The sequence below is a fragment of the Galeopterus variegatus genome, unplaced genomic scaffold (genome assembly GCF_000696425.1).
Source record: "Galeopterus variegatus unplaced genomic scaffold, G_variegatus-3.0.2 Scaffold2115, whole genome shotgun sequence".
Classification (NCBI taxonomy): domain Eukaryota; kingdom Metazoa; phylum Chordata; class Mammalia; order Dermoptera; family Cynocephalidae; genus Galeopterus; species Galeopterus variegatus.
This window is the reverse complement of record NW_007728226.1, coordinates 222,010-246,746: the sequence shown is the minus strand read 5'-3', so window position 1 is coordinate 246,746 and position 24,737 is coordinate 222,010. Positions and strand designations below refer to the sequence as shown.

At 35.9% G+C, this 24,737-nt stretch overlaps 1 protein-coding gene across 4 annotated transcripts in view; it reads right to left on the bottom strand.

Moving 5' to 3' along the window:
• Positions 1-24,737, bottom strand: part of PTPRZ1 (protein tyrosine phosphatase, receptor-type, Z polypeptide 1) — a 168,175-nt gene that overhangs the window by 11,693 nt on the left and 131,745 nt on the right. For 2 of the 4 annotated variants that reach the window (XM_008580512.1, XM_008580514.1), the window contains exons 14-23: positions 18,221-18,312; positions 14,981-15,066; positions 12,407-12,427; positions 12,142-12,238; positions 9,199-9,281; positions 7,722-7,856; positions 7,032-7,166; positions 5,890-6,053; positions 4,108-4,243; positions 2,609-2,755 (exon numbers count right to left, since the gene is read on the bottom strand). In XM_008580512.1, coding sequence (XP_008578734.1) covers positions 2,609-2,755; positions 4,108-4,243; positions 5,890-6,053; positions 7,032-7,166; positions 7,722-7,856; positions 9,199-9,281; positions 12,142-12,238; positions 12,407-12,427; positions 14,981-15,066; positions 18,221-18,312 — 1,096 coding nt within the window. The remainder of the gene's footprint in view (positions 1-2,608; positions 2,756-4,107; positions 4,244-5,889; positions 6,054-7,031; positions 7,167-7,721; positions 7,857-9,198; positions 9,282-12,141; positions 12,239-12,406; positions 12,428-14,980; positions 15,067-18,220; positions 18,313-24,737) is intronic. The other 2 variants (XM_008580513.1, XM_008580515.1) reach the window with 1 other exon arrangement.

The window sequence follows — 24,737 nt, the reverse complement described above, 5'->3', positions numbered from 1 at the left end:
AATTCAACGTTTAAAAATTCCTAAGATGTAAATTGTTTAAAAGAGTACTTTTAGTGTCCAAATACCCAGATATTTTTTTAGGGCAACTTTTCATTGTCAATTTTTAATTTTACTATATTAGGTTCTGAGAATATGGTTAGCATGAGATAGATTCCTTTAAATTATCTCCCTCTTTCTCCTGCAGCTATTTAACACCTTTATTTTAGAATATGTGTACAACACATGAACACACACACACACACACTCACCTCCTGCTTCACAGAGGGAACCGAAGTCCCAGGACACTCCCTCAGCCTCCAGCCTTGGAGCTAAAACATTTACTACCATGCACACCCACTTAGGTTTTCCTGCTTTTGAATACTAATTCTTTTTTTTTTCAAAAGATGACCGGTAAGGGGATCTTAACCGTTGACTTGGTGTTGTCAGCACCAGCTCTCCCAAGTGAGTCAAATGGCCATCCCTATATAGGGATCCGAACCTGTGGCCTTGGCGTTATCAGCACCGCACTCTGCCTAGTGAGCCACAGGCCAGCCCTGAACACTAATTCTTTTACCTGTGTCCTCAATCCTACCTCTTTGCATCTTCTCAGGATCTCTTTCCCCTCCAATAATTAATGCCCTTTCCCATTAGTTTTCAAAGACGCTCATATGTTTCTCATTAAAACATAAACAAAGAAACTCAAATAAACAAACCAAAAACATCTCTTACCCCCTAACTCCAAGTTTCCTTCCAGCTATCTTTTTCATTCTCTTCAGAGCAAAAATTTTAAAAGAGTAACCTAATTTTTGTCTTTAATTCCTCAAATACATTCACTCCTTAACTCCTTGCCATCTGGCTTCAGTGCTGCACTTTCCTGAAATAGCTCTTACACTGACCTTTTAGCCAAATCCAATGGCCTCCTACATCCTCAGCACACTTGATGTGTCATTAGCATTTGTCATCTTTGTCCATTCCTCCTTCTTAAAACACTATTTTCTTTGGATTCTATTACATCCCACTGTCCCAAAATTTCTCCTAACCTCTGATACCTCCTTCCACCCCCTTTTTTTTGTGGGTTGGCCATTCATCGGTTAATTATACTTTTTCTTAAATGATCTTTCCCAAGTCTTCTTAAACACCTCGTTTTTAATTGCCTATCTTATCCAATTCTGAGGCTTCAAATAGCCATTCTAAGCTGATCACTTCCAAGTCCAATTCTCCAGGCCAGATCTCTTTTTTATGCATCAGACCCAGTATTCAACTACCAACCATATGTTTACTGAGACACCTCCCAGGTATCTCAAAATTTGGTAGGTTTAGAAGGAACTGAGATCTTTTTCCCCACTACCCGCCTCAAGCATGCACCTCCTGTCCTTGAATTCTTAATCACAGTGAATGATATCACCACCTCCCAGCTGCCTAAGCCAGAATCGGAGTAGTTATGCTTGTCTGTTTCTTTCCTCACCGCAGTGTCCAATCAATCACCCAGTCCTGTGTTTGACTCTTAAACATATCTTATACAACTCCTCCCTGACACATTGCATCCTTACCTATACTCCTGCAGCTTCCTGTTCTACCTCTATAATGGCACTGTTCCCACTGTTTCTGGTGCCTATATCACACCTTTTCTTTTGCTAAAGCAGTCCTTTAAGACTCAGATAAGCCTGGATGAGCAAAACTTTATGTCTTCCTGACAACACGTTCTAAGTTCAGCATTCACCCCAATCTTTATCTTACACCTCCACAAGCACTAAAAATAGTGAGTGAGAAGGCAAAGACCTGAGGGAATTCATTGCTAACATCTTCTATGTTGTGGGCTGGGAAGAGCATGAGAAAAAAAGTGAAATTCAAGGTTTGTTAAATCTCATGAGTTTTTTCAGGGACTTCCAAATTCTTCCTAGTTATTATTTCTTCAGAAATTGGCCCTGTTTCTCCAGGAATCCTGGGAGGTAAGAGGATAGTGCAGGAATGATATAGGACAAAATAGTGCAGCCTCCATTCCTGTGGAAAGCTACGACTCTGTAAATCCTCTGGTCTCAGCAGGCAGGTCTGGTAACACAAGTTTTCTAAATTCATTGCTTACAGATTTCTGAAAGTTAGAGAGCTAGGGTTGCAGGAGGTACAGTATCGAACAAAACATGCTCTCTTTGATTTACTGCCTCGAGATAGGGTGAGTGGGAGAGACTAGGGTTGAAGAAGCTATTGTTCTGGTGTGTCCAGGGGTTTCAAGTGAGACACAGATTTTTTCAAAGAGTAGGAGGAACAGCCTGAGCCACAACACTCATGTTTAAGTGGTCTGGTTTTCTGAAAGTAAAAAGAGCACTTAAATAGTCTGTATTATAAGTTTTGTCTGTTCATTCTGTTATGCTCTGTACCCTCCTTTCCTGGACCAAGTTTACATTTATAAAAGTTAGTCTAGGGTTTCTGAAAACTTTTCCTCTAACTACTCAGAATTCAGTTTCTCCTTGAAATCTGCCACGTGACATTGTGACCTATTGTAAAGAACAGGATGGCAAAAACACAAAGCCACTATAACAACAATGCTCTATACCCATCCACACGGCCTTGTCGACTCAAGTGAGAAGACGCAGGGACATTCAATTCTGCGATGACATCCAAGAGAACTCACCTGAAATTGTTTCTCTAGTTTTGTTTTGCCTGTTGGCCCAGGAATGAGGAGCACATTAACATAGGCATGAATATGGCTCTCTGGCACCTCAGTTTCTTTACTAAGTATGGCCTCAACCAGTGTGTCATGAATGAAGACATACTGTTCCTGGAAAAACAACGGCAATAAAGAACATTACTTCAAGTTTTCCTTATGTGTATCTAGGTACAAAAGTAGTACCTTTCATTGACAGGCAGAGTTTTACAAAATGGGGGAAAAAACCCTCTACTTAGTGGACCTGGCAGGAAGTCAGCAGAAGGGAGGTGGTCAAGGGAGAAGCAGCCTCTTTTCACTCCTCACCTCTTTATTTACTGTGTATTGACATTTGTGGGTGGGAGGCAGGAAGATTTGGGGAGGGAAAGCAATGTCCTCTCTGCCTTCTTTTCAACCCTACACTTTTGCGTTTTGCACAAGGAGTTTCCTGACTTCTATGCTGCTGGTGGGTCTCCCCCTTCTGGCAACTCCAACTCTCCTTTTAGCCTGTCACACATACGTTAGCACAATTTTATCTACAGTTTTAAATAGTTCTCTTATATTTCATGTATGAGACTCTTCCCTGCTCTTATCTGACCAGAATGTCATTTTCTTGATGGAAAGAAGTTTAGTTCGGTTTGGTTTGGTTTTGATGCCAACTAAGTCATATGTTCCTGATTCAAGCTGCTACCCATAGCTTTCAATTTAAATTCATTTTTATTTAGAAATAGTGAAAATAAAATACAGACATGCAGATTTTGTCCTATGTCATATAGGAGTAAACTATGTGAGACTAAAAAGGGATATAATTTGAGCATAATTCATATTTTTAAAATACAAAAACGACTCAATTCACTATATGCATGAACAGCACGAGTGTTTTGCTAGCAGGGATGGCAGCTGACTGATCCACTTACTCTTTTTCTGAATCTTCTCTGTTACCAGTGTCATTTTAAAAGATATTCCCCATTTAGTCACAAAACAGAAAATTAGCTGGCCCATCAGCAGTTACCTGATATTATGGGTTGAATTGCCACCCCCTCCCTCTCCAGGCCCCGAGATATGTTGAAGCTCTTACCACCTCAGTACCTCAGAATGTGACTTTTTCTGTAAATAGTGTTGTTCAAATGGAATTAGTTAAGATGAGGCCAACTGCGGTAGGGTGGTGACAGGTATACATATAAGAAGGAACTCTGGACACAGGCACAGACTCAAAGGGATGACAGCTATGTGAAGATGAAGTCAGAGACTGGAGGTCTACAGCCACAGCTAAGGAATGAACAGGGCTATTGGAAGCTGGAAGAGACAAGGAAGGATCCTTCCCTAGAAGCTTTTGAAAGAGCATGGCCTGCCAATACCTTGTTCTGAGACTTCTAGACTCCCGAACTGTGAGACAACAGTATGGCAGTCCTAGGAGACTAAAGGATGTACTTTTTAGTAGCATTTCTATACCTTAGTTGAATAGTTATCTTTTTTTTTTATCATACCTCAGTTTGCACCAAATAATTTCTTTGTGAACGAATGTGTTTTAAGAAACCAAATACATTGACAGTTCCTTCGTGTTGAATTTGTTGCAACATACTGTCTAGCACAATATATGTGCCTGTTCTTCCAACTCCAGCACTGAGGAAAATACAAAGAAAGAAATATTTCAATGTTAAACGTAAAATAAATTTGAAGATAGGTCACTACCGGCTGTCATGTTGATTAAATGAATTTCCTTCTTCAAGCAAATGAATCATAATAAATTTAGCAGTCCAAGATTATAAACAGCTTAGCAGTTATGCATAATGCTTTAAATGAGAAGTTAAAATTTTCCTTTTTAATTTTTTGATATGGGTCAAACTGCAAAACAACCTATTTCTGTTGGGGACTTTTTAAATTTTCAATAATTATATTTATTATTTATTTATACATTATGCAATGGAAATATTATGTTTCAGAGCAAGGCAAATAGACACTTAATATGAGAAAAATGAAAGCAGCAGCTTCACCAGATTCTGAAAAGAAAAGGTCCCTGGGTCTGTACTGCCAGACAGACATGTTTATAATGGTTTCTGTGTTAATGGGAGAAAGAATTTGATAAAGCTTTCAGCTGAAAATATCATTTCAGTGAGATGGTCAGGAAGAAAGCATAACTTCAGTCATATCTAAAGGACCATTATCTATTGACTTCTTCAAAGCCTCTACTAGAGGGACGGAATTCATAGACAGGGATTCTTTTCAAATGTTCTGACAAGTAGGAAATGCTAGAGTGGAAAATTAGCACCTGCTCTGCACAATGGCCTGGTCCTTTTCCATTTGCTAAGAAACAATATTTGACCTTCGGAGCTATTTTTCTTGCATCTTTCTGTTTTCCTCAGCTTATCATCAGACAAATAAATTAAAGAAAAAAAAATCTCAAGATAGGTCTGTCAAACTTTGTCTGAGGATAACTCCTGAGCTAGGTAATTAGAATGTGTCCGATAAGCTGCATATCAAAGAAAAACACTTGCTTCTGTAAAAACACAGACACTGCTTTGACAAAAATACTGTACACAGAAATGAATTTGCTTTTTGTGGTCATAAAGCTTGGCACACAGTCAGTAATTAGTAAATATTAACTATTATTATTTTAACCAACAAATATTAGATTAATACATCTAACATATTTTTTTCTCTTTCTTTGAAATATCATTATTCCTATTTTTCAAACAAGTCTTGGAAAATGAAGTTCTTGGGCATCAATAAATTGATAATACATTCAATGTGATATATTAAAAAAAACTCAGGGAAATGAGAAAGGGATTTTGGTCTCAAACTGTTTAAAAACAACTTCAAATTATTTTGCCAAATTCCTCACACTCTGTGCACTTCAGTTCCTCTAACGTAAACCTGGCATAACAACTCTAAATAGACTACTACTCTGAAGAATAGGAAGTGTGTACCAAGCATTTACCCCACGGTGTCATATGTTGTAATAAATGTTTGTTTAATGACAAAAACATCGTTCCACCTGCCTCACACAGTTAATAGGTTGAAATCCAATTCAACAATCAAACAGAATAAAAACATCATAAAAACACCTACTGCTTTGAAATATCCAGCAATTAGATTCTGAGTCTGGCATACTCATTTCCTAGTGATCAATACTTATGAAAATGGGCAAATAATTTCATCCTCTTCACTTCATGAATCATTCCCAATTTGGCAAAAACGTTGTTCTATTGATTTCCTTTTGGAAAGCATAAGCAATTCTGTGGGTTTAGAGGCACACCTCTGAGACTCACCTGCAGTGGATGACAACAGGTCCCACTGCGTGGCGCTTGGCATGGGCTGCCTTTCTCACGAAGGTCAGCACTGGCAGCGAGTACTCTGGTACTCCCATGTCAGGCCACTGAGTGTAGTGATACTGCGTAACCACGCGCCCACTGGGTCTTCCTTTCTGGGAGCCCTGGAAGAGTTCAGACAGCAAATACCAGTAACACACACACACACACACACACACACACACACACACACACACACACACGCACATGAGGTTCTTGAGATTGATGTTGGAGGTCTATAATGAAGCAAAGAAAGTACACTGTCATTTGCAATGGTTAATTTTGTGTCCACTTGCTAGGCTACACTGGCCAGGTGTATGGTCAAACACTACTCACACCAGATGTTGCTGTAAAGATATTAATCTGGATGTGATGAACATGTAATCAGTAGATGCTAAGTAAAGTCGATGACCCTCCATAATATGGGTGGGCCTCATCCAACTAGCTGAAAACTATAAGAGCAAAAGACTGAGGTTTTCTGAAGAGGAAGGAATTCTCCTGAACACTACAACATATAAATCCTGCCTGAATTTCCAGCCTGATGCCCTGATGAATTTGGAATCTAGACTGCAACATCAACTTTTACGTGAATTTCCAGGCTACCAGCCTGCCTTACAGTTTTCAGATTTGCTAATCCCCACAATCATGTGAGTCAGTCCTTAAAAATATAAGTCTATCTTTCTCTAGCTCTGTATCTTTCTATCTATCTATGCTTTCGGTTTTGTTTCTCTGGAGAACCCCGAGTCATAAATTTTTCTTCTTCTCCTTTTTTTCCCTGTTCATTCCTTCATTTCAATCTCCACTCTTTTAGTCGGATGTTGGGATAACGTCAGGCCTCTTCTGTGTGGCTACCACATGGGGCAGGAATTTTTGTTCGTGCATCACATCCGCTGCAACTGCACCATGACCAGCCTGGCTCCAAAGCCGCAGCTGGCATTTAGAGGCTTGGAAGAACCTTTAGGACTGAGGAGTTGCTGTGATAAGAGCTGTTAATGCCTTTACTTAGTTACGTATTTTTACCCTGTCTTGGTTATATCACCCATTCACTTAACACAGACCAAATGCATTACTCAGTTGATGGTGGCCATCATCTGTTGACTCACCTTTTTTATCTTCGTGTTTCTTAGAGTAAAATTCCTCACAGTATAATAGGCGAGCACCTGAACACTCTTCTGAGTGACCAGAAAGTTGCCGTACTCTTCACTACCTTCGGCAGGCCAGTACTGGTCACATTTTCTCTGCAATAGAAAAAGTAAAGATGCTGTTCCCGCATTTCAGATGCTTAAAGTAAAAGTCACCTCTGAAATCAGCCAAGATCTGAGACAGTGACAGGAATGGACTCCCTCACTCTTCTAAATATTTTATCTTCTTTCTTAGTGATTGCAAATTGATTGTAGAGGAGACCAGGGATAGAAGCACAGAACTGAAAGACACTGGTGATGGTGTAATCCAAACTTTCCCTCTTTAGATGAGGAAAGTGAGACCAGACGCGATGAGTCACTACAGAGCCAAGATAAGAATCCATGGCCTGTGAATTAAAATTGTTTTCAATGAGTCCCATTTACTTTCTCCCACGGTATGAAGAATGCATTTAAAAGGTGGAGAGCTTGATTCACTGTGAAACTTTCTGACCTATAGTGTTAACGCTTGCTCCTTAGCTGTCATACTTACTAGAGAGGAATCCCGACCAGCTTTCATACATTCTGCTGCTTCCTGATGCTGACTCTATTAAAATGAATTTAAAGCACCTCTACTCACTATAACGGGAATGACATAACAGATGACCTATATACCCTTCCTTTCTCCACAAGGTTTGTTATCATGACGATAACTTCCACGTTATGCTCCCATATCATTCTCCAGAAATCTTCAGCTGTGGATTTCAGTGGGCCCTGGGCAGCAATGTAAGCTTTTGGTCTGTTGTACCCCTGAAGAAACAAATGACAAATGCTGCTTATTAACTGATTTATATGCCATTTTTAACTGTACAATACTTCTGTTTTTAAGGTCAGCACATTTTTTCTATAAAAGAAAACCATAAAAAATAAACTTGCAAAGCTGGAGAATCTTGACAGTACTAGCAAGGATAGCAACTGTTTTTTTAACTATGATTTTTGTTACAAAAAAATAGACAAATAAAAGTTCTATTTGCTTTGACACACACAATTCTCTTTATCTTTAATCCAAGTGCATTTAACCCAAGTCTATTTCCTGTGCTTACAATCTGGTCCTTAATTGTACTGCTTTGAAAGGTGTCTTAGGCAATGGGCTCAGGTGTCTACAACAGTCAAAAATTCTCTGGAGTTGTGACCTCCTTATTCTCCGTGGTGACATTGAGCAGTGCTAATCATTAATAGCTATCTGTCACTGACTGAGCACCCAGTGTTGAACAAGATGCTTTACAAGCATTAACCTTAAGTTTCATCTCTGCAAAATGGAAGCATCACCCCTGAATTGGAGATGAGGAAACTGAAGCTCAGACAAATTGACTTTCCAAGGTCCTACAGCTAGGCAAGGGCGGAGATGGGATTCAAACCAGTTCTAACTCCAAAGCCCATGTTCGTTCTAACATACATACTGCCTCCTCTGGAAGCATGAAGTAGTAGAGTATAACAAACCCACTTTATACCATGGACTCACTTCTTTAAATTCAGTGTCCCACACAGCATTAACCTGAAGGCAGCTAGACTGTGAGGACAGTGTCAGGGAAATAACTGAGTTCCACTGACATTCAGTCGATCACAGTGAAAAAACCAGTAAGTTAGTGGGTGGTCTACAATCCCTGGAAAGCTCCGATAAGTTCCACAAAGCTGTGGATCCTGAAGAGTACCCCAAATTATAAAGGCTGATAACTGGTTTAATGACCATCAGTTCGACTTTTAGTCAGTACTACCATGAGAATTTTTCAATCAAGATTTACTGATCATCTGCTATATGCATAGCATTGTGCTAGGAGCTATGGAAAATTCAAAATAAGCACTGGTCCTGCCCCTCACATTTAAGGAGTTATAAACCTATCTGAATATACATATTCTACCTTGAATTCCCAACCTGAATTTTCTCCCTCATCCTGGAGATAAACCAAGCTTGAGTGTTATTCTTTCTAAAATCCTTGACATTGGATCACTTAAAATTATTTACTGTTAATTTGTATTTGTTATTATCTATTCAATAATATGTATTAAGCACTAGTATATGTATGACATTATGGTCTAATAAATTCAGAGTCTAATATAATTTTCAAAAAATTTTCAATTAAAACATGCTTACATCAACATAATTGGCATTGATGTAATCAGTCAGTTTGCCATCTTTTTCAGCAAGTTGTGCAAGCTTAACCCTGCTATGATCATCTGTAATAAAAAAATATATATTTTACTTAGCACAGATGACTTTTCAGAATGAAGGTCATTTATATTCGCATAATAATTTATCTCACACCATTAAAATCAACACAAAAATAATTCACTTTAATATGCTTTTTGGGGATACAGAGATGACAAAGAAAACAAAGATAAATATAACAAGAATCTCTGCCTTCAAGACATTTTCTAATGTAGTAGGTGAGAATAAGACACAAACACAGGAAGTAATGTACAGGTGTCAAGACAGGTGTAAGGTAGTAGGTGGATAGGAAGGCAGAAATTGCACTGGTATGAGATGATAAAAGTTTTCATAGAGGTTGAAACTTGAAGTTGGCATCTTGGATGGGTTTTTTAAATGGGTACTTGGGCTGTGAACAGTGGAGGACCACTCAAGGAGCAAGAAGGGTGATGGGGGCCTCAGAAAGCTAGGGAAGGATGGCAGCTCAGAGCAGGAGGCTGATGGAGGAAGAGAAGAAAGCAGAAGCCTCCCAGGACATTTCTGTGAACAGTTGCAACAAACAGCTTTTTCAATGGAAGAGTCCCGAAGAGGAGACTATTGCATAGAGAGGCAAGAACAGTTGTCCAAACACAGAGGAGCTGGATCCTGCATTGCTAATTAAAAGGGGATGGAAACTTGGGTAACCAATACATGGTGTAACTATGGTAATTCAAATAGGTTGAAATAAAGAGTTTGGGTTAACTTCAGTTCTACAGAGAAGCTGTATTTTGAGGAAATTCATAGTGAGAAAGGAAAGTGTTTGCCTTGGGTTGAATGTCCCCACAAAACTTAATCCCCACTGTAACTGCTGAGGGTGGGAAATCCTATTATAGTAATGAAAGGTGGGGCCTCGAAGAGTTGATTAGATTATAGGACCAAGTCATAGTGAATGGGTTAAAAATGTTGGTCATGGACGTGGTTTGAAGGGCTATAAATGGAGAGTGAATGAGGAGGTTAGTCTCTCTCTGCTCCACCACTTTGCAATCTGATTCTCTGAGGTCACTGTTGCCAGACTTCAAAGAAAATGAAATTTATTGCTTACAGTTTCTGAGGCTGGGAAGTCCAAAGTCCATCTTGGTGGTGGCAACAGTGACCCAGGGGTCTCACATTGCAAGATGGTGGAAGCAGAGAGGGCAGAGGAAGAGAGACAGACTCTCCTCTTCCTTTAAAGCCCTCAGATCCACACCCCTGACCACCATTGTTCCCTGGACTTTGGACTTCCCAGCCTCAGAAACTGTAAGCAATAAATTTCATTTTCTTTGAAGTTTTCATTTCATTTCATTTCATTTTCTTCCAGTTCTGTATATTTTGTTAGAAGTAACAGAAATAGACTAATACAGTGTTGCTAGAAGAAAACTTGGTAGGTTTACTGGGCAGACTGTATTCTTTTCAAGGATGAAGAAATGAATACAGACCAAACTATGACAAGTTAAATAGACACTCCGGGAGATTAATGCTTCTGTGACAGTTACAGTCCACATTGGTACAGGGAATGAATATGGAAATTGATGTGTGGCAGTGAAGAAATGGGACTAGATGCCAGGCTGACTGATTGCTGTGTTTTGGTTCTCATATTTTTAGAATGTCTGGGTTGTTTTTCTTCATCTCTACAATAGGACTATTTCTACCTATCTTGTCAGGTTGTCTCAGGGATTAAATTAAATAATGCATTTACAGTGCCAGGCATAGTAAATGTTCATATGAACATTTACATAGCAAATGTTCAACAGACATTCATCTCTGTCCCCTTCTTAATTGCCTGGTGGGTATTTTCTATTTGGCTTGTAGAGGAAATAGCCCAACAACAATTTTTCTGCGTCTAAGAGGCAAGTGAGTTTTACGTGCAGCCAGGATAGTTATTTTAGTTGAGGAAGACAATCTTGTAGCAGAGCCCACTACAAAACAATAAAAATTGATGTAAACCCCATGGAAAGGAAGGCAGTATCTAAGCAAGCTATTTAAGAGAATGTGATAATAAAAGGGAAGGGAGTGAAGCTCCACCAACTTCCCAAACTAGAATGGAACCAGAGTTTAAATAACCTAGCTGGTAACAGTCTGCTCATATATGAAGCTAGGAAGGCCCACTGAATCTATGAGGAAGGATATATATATATATTTTTTTTTTTTGGAGGGGAAAGGGAATATGAAGATGGATTTCAAGAGATGGAGAGGAATATAAAAGAAAAGAAGAGGGAACAGGTGTAAACAAGTTCTGTAAGAAGATGGAAGAAAGACAGCAATTTCATATGAAAAAGTAAGTAAAATTGCATTAATGAAAAAAGCCAGATAACTGCTCATTGAAGAGAGAGAGAGAGAGAGAGAGAGAGAGAGAGAGAGAGAGAGAACACACTAACAAAACAAAGGGATAGAAGGGATAAAAAGAGGGAATTCAAGAATTTAATTAATCCTTTATAAAACCCCAGAAAGAATGCCAAGAAAAGGAGGAAATGGGTAAAGGTAGAATTTAAAAAGAGAAAGTCTAAAGAGAATCTCATTTGGTTAGTAAAGTCACATAGAAGCAAGTAGGTCCTAAGCGAAAATAGGACCATGGAATATAAATAATGTCAGAAAGCACAAGAAGAGATGTACAGCCTATGGGGTCTGAAGAAAGGACTAGATTCAAATTGGAGTTTGTTTTGTTCAAAAGAAACAGATGTAATTAATTACAGGATGTATTTAAAGTTGGACTGATGGAATGCTATGTAATATCTAACACAAGTCTTATTCCCTGATACAAAGGTCCTGAAACAATCACACTGAGGTCGGCTGTCGTGTGAATTCAGAACACTGTTTAAAGGTACACCTGTAACAATGATAATAAAGCCAGAGCAGAGTTAAGGACATACTTACAGGCAACGATATTTATGTATCGGTTCTTGTGCTTGTTGTCAGGGTGGTTGGAGCTGTCTGCTGTAATACCTAAATCAACAGTACAGCTCTGCACTTCCTGGAAAAAATTTTATGTATACCATTTGAACATACATTTTTTTGAAACAAAGTGCCTTAAAATATAATAAGAAAGACAAAACAAACAAAATAATCTATCCAAAAAAATATTTTTACATGTTACAACTACTTCTTGGCTAAAAGAAAATGCAGTGAAATAATGCCTTACCTGGTAAAACTCTTTCAGTGTCTAATGAGGGAATGAATGCCAAAAAAGTAAAGAAATCAAATTCCACAGCACACGACAAATGAGAAAAAAAAGCGTTCATATTAGGTTTACAATGGAAAACTATGATCATGCAATAAATACATTTGTCAAATACTAACAAAACAGAATGTTTCAAACAGTTTGCATGCATATCAAAATGTCTAACAATCTGGAACCTTAAAATTATGTAAAAGGAAAAAATAACACTTTTAAAAGGGGACAGTGATGTAATAATACGATGAATTTTTGAAATGCAGATGAGAACCACATATTCCATGACACATTTTGTCATATTAGTTAGATTTTCTAATATCCAAATATAATTTTATTTGACCACTATAGCACTATTTGAAACTCTGAATTAGTGATACTTTTTTTGTTTTTAAGTTATTTTAAAGCATAAACAGCTTCCTGTTAAATGGGTTGTAATGGATTTAGGGCTGTCAAAACAGTAAAAATCGCCTAAAACTTTTTTTTATCATACATACCACGTCATTTGAAGCAAGATTTAAATAGCATTACTTTCCACATGTTTAATTAGTAGTCCTCTCTTTTGTTTAAACCTCAAGGGTACAAAAAAATTACTTCTACTAAAATTAGTAAACAATGCTTTTCAGAGATGTTTTCTAACTGAATATATTAGTTTAGAATTTATAAGTGTCTGATATTGAAATAATAAAATAAAAGCCTTATAATTTCTGAGAAAGTATATAACACAAATATGAATCTGATTCATCAGCAATTGGCTCAGTCTCTCTTTTATTTAAAAGCTTTTAAATAAGCCTTTAAAGCCTCTTTTGCAGCAAGTTATTCTAAATAATTGAAAACGATATATGAATCACCCAAGAGGGGAAGCATTATTAGTTACTAAGCTAATTATTAGGTTTACAAAAAGTCTCCCTAAATCAGACTGCAAGTTAAAAGCAACGGAATTGAGAAAAAACTTTTTGAGTAAAAATGTGAGGCTACTTTATTAATTTAATTATTATGGATTGCTTAATAATATTCAAGTGATTTTAAAGTTGTGAAAACCATGAATCTGCTTTGGGGCATACGCTGTCACCAACTTTTATTATAAACTGTATATTTTTTACTTTTTAAAAAAGCATTTGGAAGATTAGACCCATGTTTGACATATTTTCCTTATTGCAATTACAATTTTGTTTGCTGTTAGCCTAATAGCTTCTATCAGTTAACACTGCAGTTAACACTGAGTTAACATTGCACCACAAGTAACCTCTAGCTTATGCTAAGAAAAAATAATTTGATGTTTTAAAAACATAATTCTTCATATTATTCCACTTCACTTAGTGTTACCACATACTGCTTTCTTATTCAATGTAGCTATGATTTAGATTTCTCTGAGGATTAAATCAGTTGGCTTCTATTATTTGTACTTTAGTGAAAACATATCACACATCACTTCTATTTCTTTCGATTTATTACAGCTTTCTAATCTATGGCATTTTCCTTTCCTAAATATATCTCGAATTAATGTGACTCTCGGGAAGCAGGTGCTGTGTGCAATGGGGAAAGTGGATCTTGTGATCAGGATCAAAACTCAAGGTATTTCAAAAAGGGAAGTCTATAGAGAACTTGGTGGGAAAGCAGGAGGTGTGTTTCCTGGGGGAGCGGCCAGAGGAGAGGCTGAAGACTGCTCGCCTGTTGACAACTAAAATAGAAAGGGCATGAGTATTAAAATCTCAGACCTGGGTTTGAATCTCAGCTCTGCTATTTCTCAGTTGTTAATTAACTTCTATGGGGTTTGGTTTCACCAATTATACTAATATAAATAATAACAAATAGCTGCCAGAGTTGGGTGAAGGATAGATGTGGAAGCATCTAGTCCAATGATATATTAGGGGTTGCTCACAAATGGTAGCTTTTATTTTTTGTGGTTGTTATTGTTAACTTTGGGTTTATGGCTCCCCATTTTGAAAAATCTGCTTAACTGATAGTTCAGTAGGGTATGATAAGTTTGCAGTAAATTTCTCTGTCCCTTTGATCTACGAGTATTTTAAAAGAATATTATAGGAAAAATTTTCATTGATTATGAAGTTCAAATGTTTTTACAGAAATACATATTTTCTTGAGAAGATGTGATTTTTTTCTCATACAATAAAAAGATTATCTAAATGCATTTGCATTTACATTGGTGTAATACTTACAATTATGTACTTTGGCTGAAAATCATGAAATTTAGTAGCTTAGTATAATTTATATAATTTAGAAAATTAAATAGAATCAGTGTTATGAATTCAGATTTTTAAAAAAGAATACTAGAGATCAGTATTATGTGGTAGAGAATTACAGTGTTTTTGATTTTTCCACTGGTGCAACTTGGCTTTAAAAATGGAAATTAAATTTTCTAAATTATATGGTAACTATGATATAACACATAAGTAATTATGGAACTAATATTTTCACTAGAAGTGAAATGATTTCAAAATCTTTAGGTCAAGAAAAAGCCTACTGCTGAATCTTCTAAATTTATTATTTTGTATATTATTTAAAACAGACATATTAAAATCATACCTCAAATTCTTCAGTAAACCCATTACTTGCATGTAAGTCTGCAACATGCTTTGGAAAGTGCTTTATCGGAATTGCTCCAACATCATCTAAGTGAATAAAAAAAATGGTGTAAGAAAGAATAATTCAACAGAAATGAATGTGCCTCTCCTTTATAAAGAGACTTGTTCTAAAACAATTTCAAAATTCAATTACAGTAGTCCCCCCTTATCCAAGGTTTCGTTTTCTGAAGTTTTAGTCTCCCACGATGTGGGAATATTAAATGGAAAATTTCAGAAACAAATGGTTCATAAATTTTAAACCTCATGAGTAGCATGCTGAAATCTTGTACCACCCCTCTCTGTCCTGCCCATAATGTGAATCATCCCTCTGTCCAGAGTCTCCATGCTGTAGACACCTCTCTTGTTAGTCACTTAGTAGCCATATAGGTGATCAGATCAACCATCACAGGAGGATCACAGAGCTTGTATTCAAATCATCCTAATTTTACTTATTAATGGCCCCAAAGTGCAAGAGTAGTGATGCTGACAATTCGAATATGCCAAAGGGAAGCGGTAAAGTGTTTCCTTAAGTGAAAGGGTAAAAGTTCTCGACTTACTAAGAAAAGAAAACAAATATTATGCAGAGGTTGCTAAGATCTACAGAAAGAATGAATCTTCTATTTGTGAAATTGTGAGGAAGGAAAAAAGTTTGTGCATAGGGTTTGGTACTATCGTAGTTTTGGGTGACCCCATGAATAAGGGAGGGCCTACTATATTCACACAATCCCAACTAAATCTCAGCATTCAATGGTTAAGCAAGAACTATCAATTATTTCTATATTAATTGTTAATCATAACCTGCATTTTAGAAATCTGATTTGATCAGGGGTCTCTTTTCCATCTATACTCTTAAGAGAAAATAATTTATTGTCAATGTTTATTTATAAATACCACCAAAGCCTCATTTCTTTTCAATGGAGTGCATCTCTTTATGAACGACTTTAACATGAGTAAATTCTGGGAAAAACATGCAGAAATAATATATTTTCAATTTTACTATGATCTGAACATAACATATAGTGCAACTTCAGTTTTATAAAATTGTACAGTTTAATGTCTTAAATCAAATAGTCAGATGCTTACATTTGAAAACATTTTTTCCTTCTCTCTATAAATAATAGAAAACATTTATATGCATAATATTCATTAACAATAGTGTCAAAAACCTTCGGGACTTCTAATCTGTAAAATTTCAAGAATTCAAACTTGAAAATATGCTATGTAAACAAAGTCATTGGATCCGTTAATTAATTATGAAGGGGCCAAATTATTTTAACTGGCTCTCTTTTTTTTTTTTCTTTTCCTGGAAAGACTTTCTTAGATTGAACATATTACTAGTTCACAGTATGCAATTTCACAAGTGATTTCTCTGACAAGGAAACATCAAACACATTTCACAAGAAACAGTTATTTACATCAACAGATGTTCAGCATTCAGGCCATCTAATATTTTTAAACTTCAGTTACCAAGAATTTGTTGATTAAAAAAAAACTAGAATCCATCTGTTCTCTCTCTTAGATGAGTGGACCTGAATACTAAAATTGAATTAGCCAGTCAAGCTTAAAAAACAATAGACAAAGTTGTAATTCCATCTTCGCACCTGCAGAAAGATCTTGCCTAGAAGCAGCTTTTATAATTAGATAAGAAAACAAATAATTTGTTGCACCTAAATCATTATGTCCAGTAAATGTCCTTTAAGTCCATTGACATAATTCTACACAGCCAACCTTTTATAAGCAGACTACTACTGTTTATTGACATTCAGGTATTTCGGTAATTTCTCTCATTAATTGGTATGGAAGTCTTTGCATTTTTTGACTTTACATGAAAATGTGCATATTCAGGTGACAAAAAGTGAAGCTTTGAGAGCTTAGCAAGTGAAAGGAAGAGATGCCCTCAATCACTACTCTTCTGACATTCAAAACAGAGGATTTTGGATTTCCTGGACAACGAATCTAAATGCAACAGATAACTGAGAGCTGTCAGTCTCAAAATTCTAAATATGTTAATGAGAAATTGTGCTATAATAAAATAAATGTGCAGTATTTTAATATGGACTAGAAAATAGAGATAAAACCACAGTGGTTAAAGACACAGAGTGGATAAGAGAAAAGTAGCAATACATTTCTAATTCCTATGCGTATAAAGAATAAAAATAAAATATATAAATATAAAAATATGTAATATACACTATATATAATAAAAATATATAAATATAAAATATAAAGAATATGATATATATATATATTTTTCTAATCATGAGATTTCAGAAGATAACATCATAGAGAACGTGGGCCTCTAGCAATAGTACATGGAGCATCAGACACTTTAAGAAGCGACTTCTGTAAAACGACCAATAGGTGAATTTCTCCCTTTGTACCCCTGGTTTGGTGATTTCTATGTCCTCACCTCGTCCTCTAACCTCCAGTACTTCTTCCTTAGTTCACACACTTCTAGACAACTCCTTTTTTGTTACCATTTTTCATTTTGAGATGTTATAAAATAAGTAAGAGACTGTAATCTTATAGTGTGAACTCTAGGAGTCAATGGGGATCTTAATCAAATAACCCTGGCTAATTTTCAAATATTATTATCTAGGTAAATTCTGATAAAAAGTCAATATTTTCCCAAATATTCAACTGTTCGACATTTTGAGACTTTAAGTTTTTCAAGTAACCATATATTTTTTGTGCTTATGGTTTCTTCCCACCACCAATTTATATATATATTTTTCTAATGTGGTTAAGAAAACTTCACTTACATAAACTCAAATGATCAGAAAGAAACTAGACTTTATCCTTACTTTTGTTTTTTCTCCTATCCACATTTACTGCATTGATTTAGTCTGACTTTTGTGGTTTAAATTTCCACTAAAGTGATGGGAATGAGTGAAAGTCAGCATTATTCTTAACTAATATTTTGTTGCTATAAATGTTTATGCTTTTAACATATTTCACTTGAACGATTATAAATTATTATTTTGCCATATCATCTGTATGGTAAGGAATGCTTAAAAGAATGAGAACAGGATATAAGTCCAGATGCCTAGTACATGATGCAATAAATACTTTGGACAACACAAATAATTACTAATCTACATTAAAGCCATTTGCAAAGTACTCCAATAAAAATAAGCCTTTCAACATTGTGCTTTTCATTCAACCTCTACCAGCTACTCATGGTCACACTTTAAGCTATTACCTGAAATTGGAAAGATAGGTGTTGGAGGTGTGGATATTACTCGAGGGGATGTACTGTCCTCTAAATAAAAGTGGGCAGTCTGGAAGCATTTCCTGGAAAGAAAAGAAAGCCTTTTATACTACTAGCTGCTGTGGATAATAAGACAACTTCTGGGCTTCTTGAAATATATGCTGAAAATCTCCAGAATTAAAACAAAAGTGAACATATACTAAGAAGAGGGATTGTTGGATCAACACCTATTTTATCAAAACACAAGATATTAAAGAATTTTATGGCTTCCAAATTTACCTCAGTTTTACCTGTACCAGATGCAAGAGTGAGCAGATATCAGAGTGTTGAAAGCAGAGATGGCATTTATTTGAAGCTGTAGCTGGTACCGAACAGTACTTTGCTGACATAGGAAACCTCAGTGCCCTAGGTAATTGTCCACTATTGCTGTATACCGAAGGGTCCTGCCACCTTGGACAGGACCAGAGTGGAAAAGAAAGAATGTCCAAAGCAATTTTCACTCAACATTTAAGTGACCGTGTCCTTCTGAGCATATTTAGCTGCTGGTAAAAGGCAGCAAGCTATGACTAGGTAAAATGAAATTTCACAGTGGTAACTTTTAATGAAAAAAGAAGGCAGCTTTATACTGTAAGTATGGTAATGTGGTAGAGACAGAACTCAAATGAGGAAATAATGAGCATGCAACCAAAAACAGGGAGGATTTTCATTCCAACAGATGCTAGCCTTGTTGATGAGGGTTTTGAGAATGAACATATTTGGAATCAATGACAACTATGACCTCTGATGCCACCTGAATCTATTTTCGTTCCGATAATAAGAACGATATCTGGTAAGAGCACACTGCAAACTACTGAGAAGAGCAAAGAACCAGCTGCTGCTGTGATGTAATGCAAACCATCCTTAATTTAAAAAATTCAGATAACTAAAACTGCTAATGACACTCTTTGATGTGGGTTGCTTAATTTTTTTTAAAGTATTATTCATGAACTGTTATGTTTAAAGCGAAATATCTGAGTGAGAATGCCGATCTCACTTTCCATTTAAGAGCTTTAAGCTGCAAGGTATTTATCCTAATGTGCTTTGACACAACATTTGTTCTTATATAGTAACACACCTAAATCTCAACATTTTTCCAGTAATTAAGTTCCCTGGATAAAATTCTTGAATGGCTTCCCACTGCAATTAGAATAATATTCAATTACTTACTTCAGTAGCTTCATCTCCTACAACCCTCTCCCTCACCCACAAGGCTCCAGCCCACACTGGTCCTCTCTTCCTCCCTTGACGAAACACTTTCAGTACTACTTTAGGGTTTTGCTGTTCCTTCTGCCCACTTGCCTGCCTCCCTAGTCATTCTGCATTGGCCCAAATGCCACTTCCTCTGAGAGTCCTCCCCTGACCATGCTAGCTAAAGGGTGAGCCCATCACACTGTTACTATTCTTTGCTTTTTCTGTTTGCTTTGTGGCACTTACCACCGTCTGAAATACTATTATTTACGTATTTGTTTGTTTTATATGTATAATTGGTCTGCCCTCATTAGAATGTAAGCCCCACAAGGCAAAGTTCTTGAACTTAATCACTGCAATGCCAGTCCTCAGTGCTAAGGAGAGTGTTTGCCAGAATATCTGTTCAATGAATAAACTACTAGGAGTAGAGTAAAATTATATAGTTTGTTTATAACCTGAATGTCACAAACAAGCAAGCAAACAAAAACCCCTAAGGCAATGATGTGCATAGTGAAAATGAGCCCTCTGCTGTGATAGTTTAAGCCTTTCATCACCAAACCTGAGAGAACATACACTGTGAGAACACAAGAATGTCTCCAAGGGAGAACAGGCAGTACAGGAGGAAGATGAGTACAAGTGTTCCAGGGACCCTGAGCTAGGTTCATATCCTGCCAAGTGGAAAGAACAGGGCAGATTGATGAGGACCGGGAGAGATGAGGGCACCAGGCCCCAGGATAAAGAAACTATCCCACTGAAAGTCCACATGAGCAGAAGTGAAACCAGACGAGGGCAGAAACTACAGGGAAAGTTTGGCTTATCTGTGCAACTATGGATGTAGTATGCTGTGACACACTCATAGGAAAACATTGGACTTGGTATGTGCTTTTAAGATCACAGAATCAACATCCCTTTGACTTCTGTAAAATATAGTTACACAAGGTGGTGAAAGGTTTTTAAAATTTTTTTCAATGAATCTTAAAGTTGTCAAACACTTTTAGGGACCTAGTGCAATATCACAGCTGACACAAGAATCTCTTCAACAGCATCTCCGACTACAGTTAAGAAGGTGCAGTTTGAATGTCATCAATAACAAGGAGCTCACATGCCTATGAGTCATCTTCAGTTGCTACGTATTTCTTGCTTCCACTAACTCAAAACCTATTCCCTTCTAAGTATCTCCAAATGGTACCCAAAGAGCAGGCCTCCCTGCTGTGCTGTGATGGCTCTAACTCTGTGATATCTACCGACCTGGTAATTTTACCCCTTGGTTCTAGCTCTGTATCACAGATTTTTACATTATGTATCTAAGATTTTTCAACATCTAAACTATCTGTGGTTCTCACCTTGTCTGACTTTTCTCCTTGAAATTTATACTCCAAATAACACAAATTTGTTGTAGATCACTGAACCTGCCTCATTCTCTTGTGTCTCAGGATTTCTCCTTGCTTTAAACATGTTTCTTCTGCTGACTAAAATGCCTCACTCCCCAATACTCCAGTTAAATACTGTCCTCCTTCAAGACAGCTCACAAGTATCTTCTCTGTGAAATAGGCTTCCTTTCCTAAGCAGATTCTAGCACTCCAGCTTCTCTTCAACATAACTTCTTCAATACAAACTTCCATTCACACTCACATATATAAAGACTGTTTTGAAAAATGAACCTAATCAATATAAGGGTGATATTCATTTCCTGGACATTAGATTACATTATTTTAAGTACGTTTCATTACTGAGGATTAGGATAATTGTTTTGTAAATACTTTTTTTCGTGCCTATATTCTTATTATATATTTTTGAAAATCATGTCTTTTGATTTTATGTAAACCTAACTCTTAATATAGTGCCAGGAGTACAATAGGTGTTTAACATTTTTTTGAATAATTAGATGGATTTCTAGTAGTAAGTAAATCCCACAAATCATATATGTCTAGCTGCATCCTAGATTCTCTTGTCTACCTGAGTCTTAAATGAGATAACTTGAAATCTCAAAACGTTTGGGAGGGAGAGATGGCATGTACAGGTAGAAGAAGATGGATGAATAGATGGATGGATGGATGGATGAGCAGATAAACAGGTAGAAAGAGGATGTTCAAATAACTTGGGGAGAATGGAAAGAAGGCAGAATTTCACAGAATCTAACAAGGTAAATTAAAGCATATTGGCATCGAGGTGTAGCATGTTGATAATGTTCATTGTAGTATCTGGTTAAATATCATCTCAATTCTTTTCAGCTATGTAATTAAATCTTTGTTGATTTTAGAAAACAAGTGGTCCAGTAATGTTACTTGGCATTAATTTCCCAGAACAGCCTTATAAATCATACCAAAAAGCTTGTAAGTGGAAAATATTAAACTGGTATTGACTAAATTATGGATGAAATTTATCTATATATTGCTTAGGTATATTTTATATTGCAGTCTTACACAAAAAGTGACACGTTCCTAAAAGGCTGTATGGTACCAGGAGGCCTCCATTCTGTGTTAGGAGTTACCCTCAATAACCCACAAATTTGAATTTTAGATCAAGAGAGAATTCACATTGTTTTTCTTCCCACTCTCCCCATCGCAAACAATTGTGTTTGCAGAAAGTTATTTTCTATACTGCTTTTGGTGATGTGCTATTTTGCTGAATCTAACTTTGGTATTTTTTAGGTTCTAACTCTTTAAAAAGCTCTCAAAAAGTTGCCCTTTTTTTCTTTAAGAAGAACTATTTGAAAATCTTCCCTGTTGAAGTCATTTTGCATCTTAAAAACTCAAGGTTTGGCTCATGTAAATTATACCTTAAAACATCTGGAAAATAATTTTAAGGCATATTATTTATTGTATGACAAGAGTCAGTATCTATAGTCCATCTGTTCTGTGTAAGCAGTGAATGTCTTCACATCTATGTGCTAAGTGTTGATAACTATGTCTTCTGCTAATTATCACTCAGCCATGATGAAAAACGTGATGACTGTTTCAAACTTGTAGACATAGGTCCTATCAATCAATGGTAATCTGATTATTTAATTTACACCTTTTCATCACAGTAAGCATTTAGAATCAAAAGCTAGAAATGTGTAATTAATATTCCATTTCTTAGTATCCTTTTATAAATATGAAACAATATTCAGCATCTGGATTCATTTACAGAACCCCTAAGGAAAGTCTGACTGCAATCTTAAAGATGATCTAGCAAACCCACCCAAATGGTAAACAGAGGCAACTAATTTCTAGATGGGTAAGTGACATGCCCAAGGCCATATAGCGAAAACCAGGCAGAACTTGGAATGAACCCAGATTTTATCACCTCTAACTTGTTCTGTCTCTCTGCTAAAACATGCTCTTCTCGTAATTTAAACAAAACATAGGGGAACACCTTGAGTTACGTAAGTTAGACAAAAGGAAGGATTTATTATACCACTTTAAGATTATTTTTCCCCTAAAAAATAGGTTGGAAAGATATTTGAACATTTTCTTCTAAGAATTTTACAGTTTTAGCTCTTACACTTAGGTCTATGGTCTTTTTTTTGCATTCATTTTTGTGTACAGTATGAGAAAAAGCTCCAACTTGATTTTTTGTATATGAATATCCAATTGCTCTAATACAATTTGTTGAGATTCCTTGCCTGTTGAAAAGTCTTGGGACCCTTGTCTAAAATTCATAGACTGTCAATGTAAGAGCTTATTTTTGGACTCTCAATTCTTTTCCATTGATCTACACATCTATTCTTATGCCAGTACCAAACTCTCTTGATTACTACTTTAGGTTTGTAATAAGATTTGAAATTGGGAAGCCTAAGTCCTTCAACTTCGTAAAATTCTTAGAAGAAAATCTAGAAGTAAATCTTTGTGGTTTTGGGTTAGGCACCACCTTAGATGATACCAAAAGCATGAGCAAAAAGAGAAACACAGATGAACTGGACTTCATCAAAATTAAAAATTTTCATACTTTGAAAGATATGATCAAAAAAGTGAGAAAACCCACAGAACGGGAGAAAATATTGAAAATCATATATCTGACAAGGGGTTTATATCTAGAAAATATAAAAAAACATTTACAACTCAATAATAAAAGGACAAATAACCCAATTAAAAAATAGGCAGCAAAGAATTTGAATGCACATTTCTCCAGAGAAGATATACAAATGTCCAAAAATCACATGAAAAAATAATCAATATCACTGGTCATTAGGGAAATATTAAAATACATTCAAAAACATTGAACTATACACTTTAAACCAGTCAATTTTATGATATATTAACTTTATCTCAATAAAGTTGTTTTTAAAAAATGTTTAAATATGTAAACCTTAAAAAACTCATAAAGACCACGTTACTGTTAGGACTGTTGTTGGTGAGTCACTAGATTTTTAAATATTTCTATAGGCTGTAGTTTCTACAAAGGTTTAAAATGTTTCCATATGGCTAGTGAAATCACATTGTTTATAAATGTGTCTATGCTGGAATTCAAATAATTTGCACAACCTTGAAAAATGCACTAACATTTTCATTTTATGACTCAGCATGTAATATCCCTAGTATGTTATGATCTGAAAAGTTACACTTTATATTGAATTAACTTCAAATAGATGTGAGTAAGACACAAATTTAACAATATTTAACAATTTTGAAATGGGTAAGTAAAGAGTGACAAACTTTATCAGAACATTTGACAGATATAAAAAATATACATAAGTACTCATATTTTAAACTACTGCATTCTGTATTCAACGTACATAAAGTATTATTTGTGAGAAAAAGAAAAATATCTTATTGGCAAAGGTCAAATTAATATGTTTTCAGCTGGTATTTTTGTCTTTTTTCCACATAATAAAGATGGAATGATCCATTACCAATAGTACATAAAAACCATTCCAGATTTTAATTTTCCATAAAATATCAAATCATATTAAATGAGATACTGATTTTCAAATTTTCAAAAAATACACTTGAAATACGAAGTAACAGAGATTAAGAGACTCATTCTAATTACAGTCGTCCCTTGGTATCTGCAGGGAATTGCTTCTTGGACCCCCACTGGATACCAAATACCACAGATGCTCCAGTTCCTTATATAAAATTGCATAGTGTCTGCATATAGCCTGTGCACATTCTCCTGTATACTTGAAATAATTCCTAGGTTATTAATACAGTGTAAATGCTATGTAAATAGTTGCTATGCTTTATTTTTTTACTTGTATTATTTTCATTGCTGTATTGTTATTTTTTATTGTTTTTTTCTTCCCAATATTTTTGATATACAGGTGGTTGAATCCAAGGATGCAAAATATGCAAATACA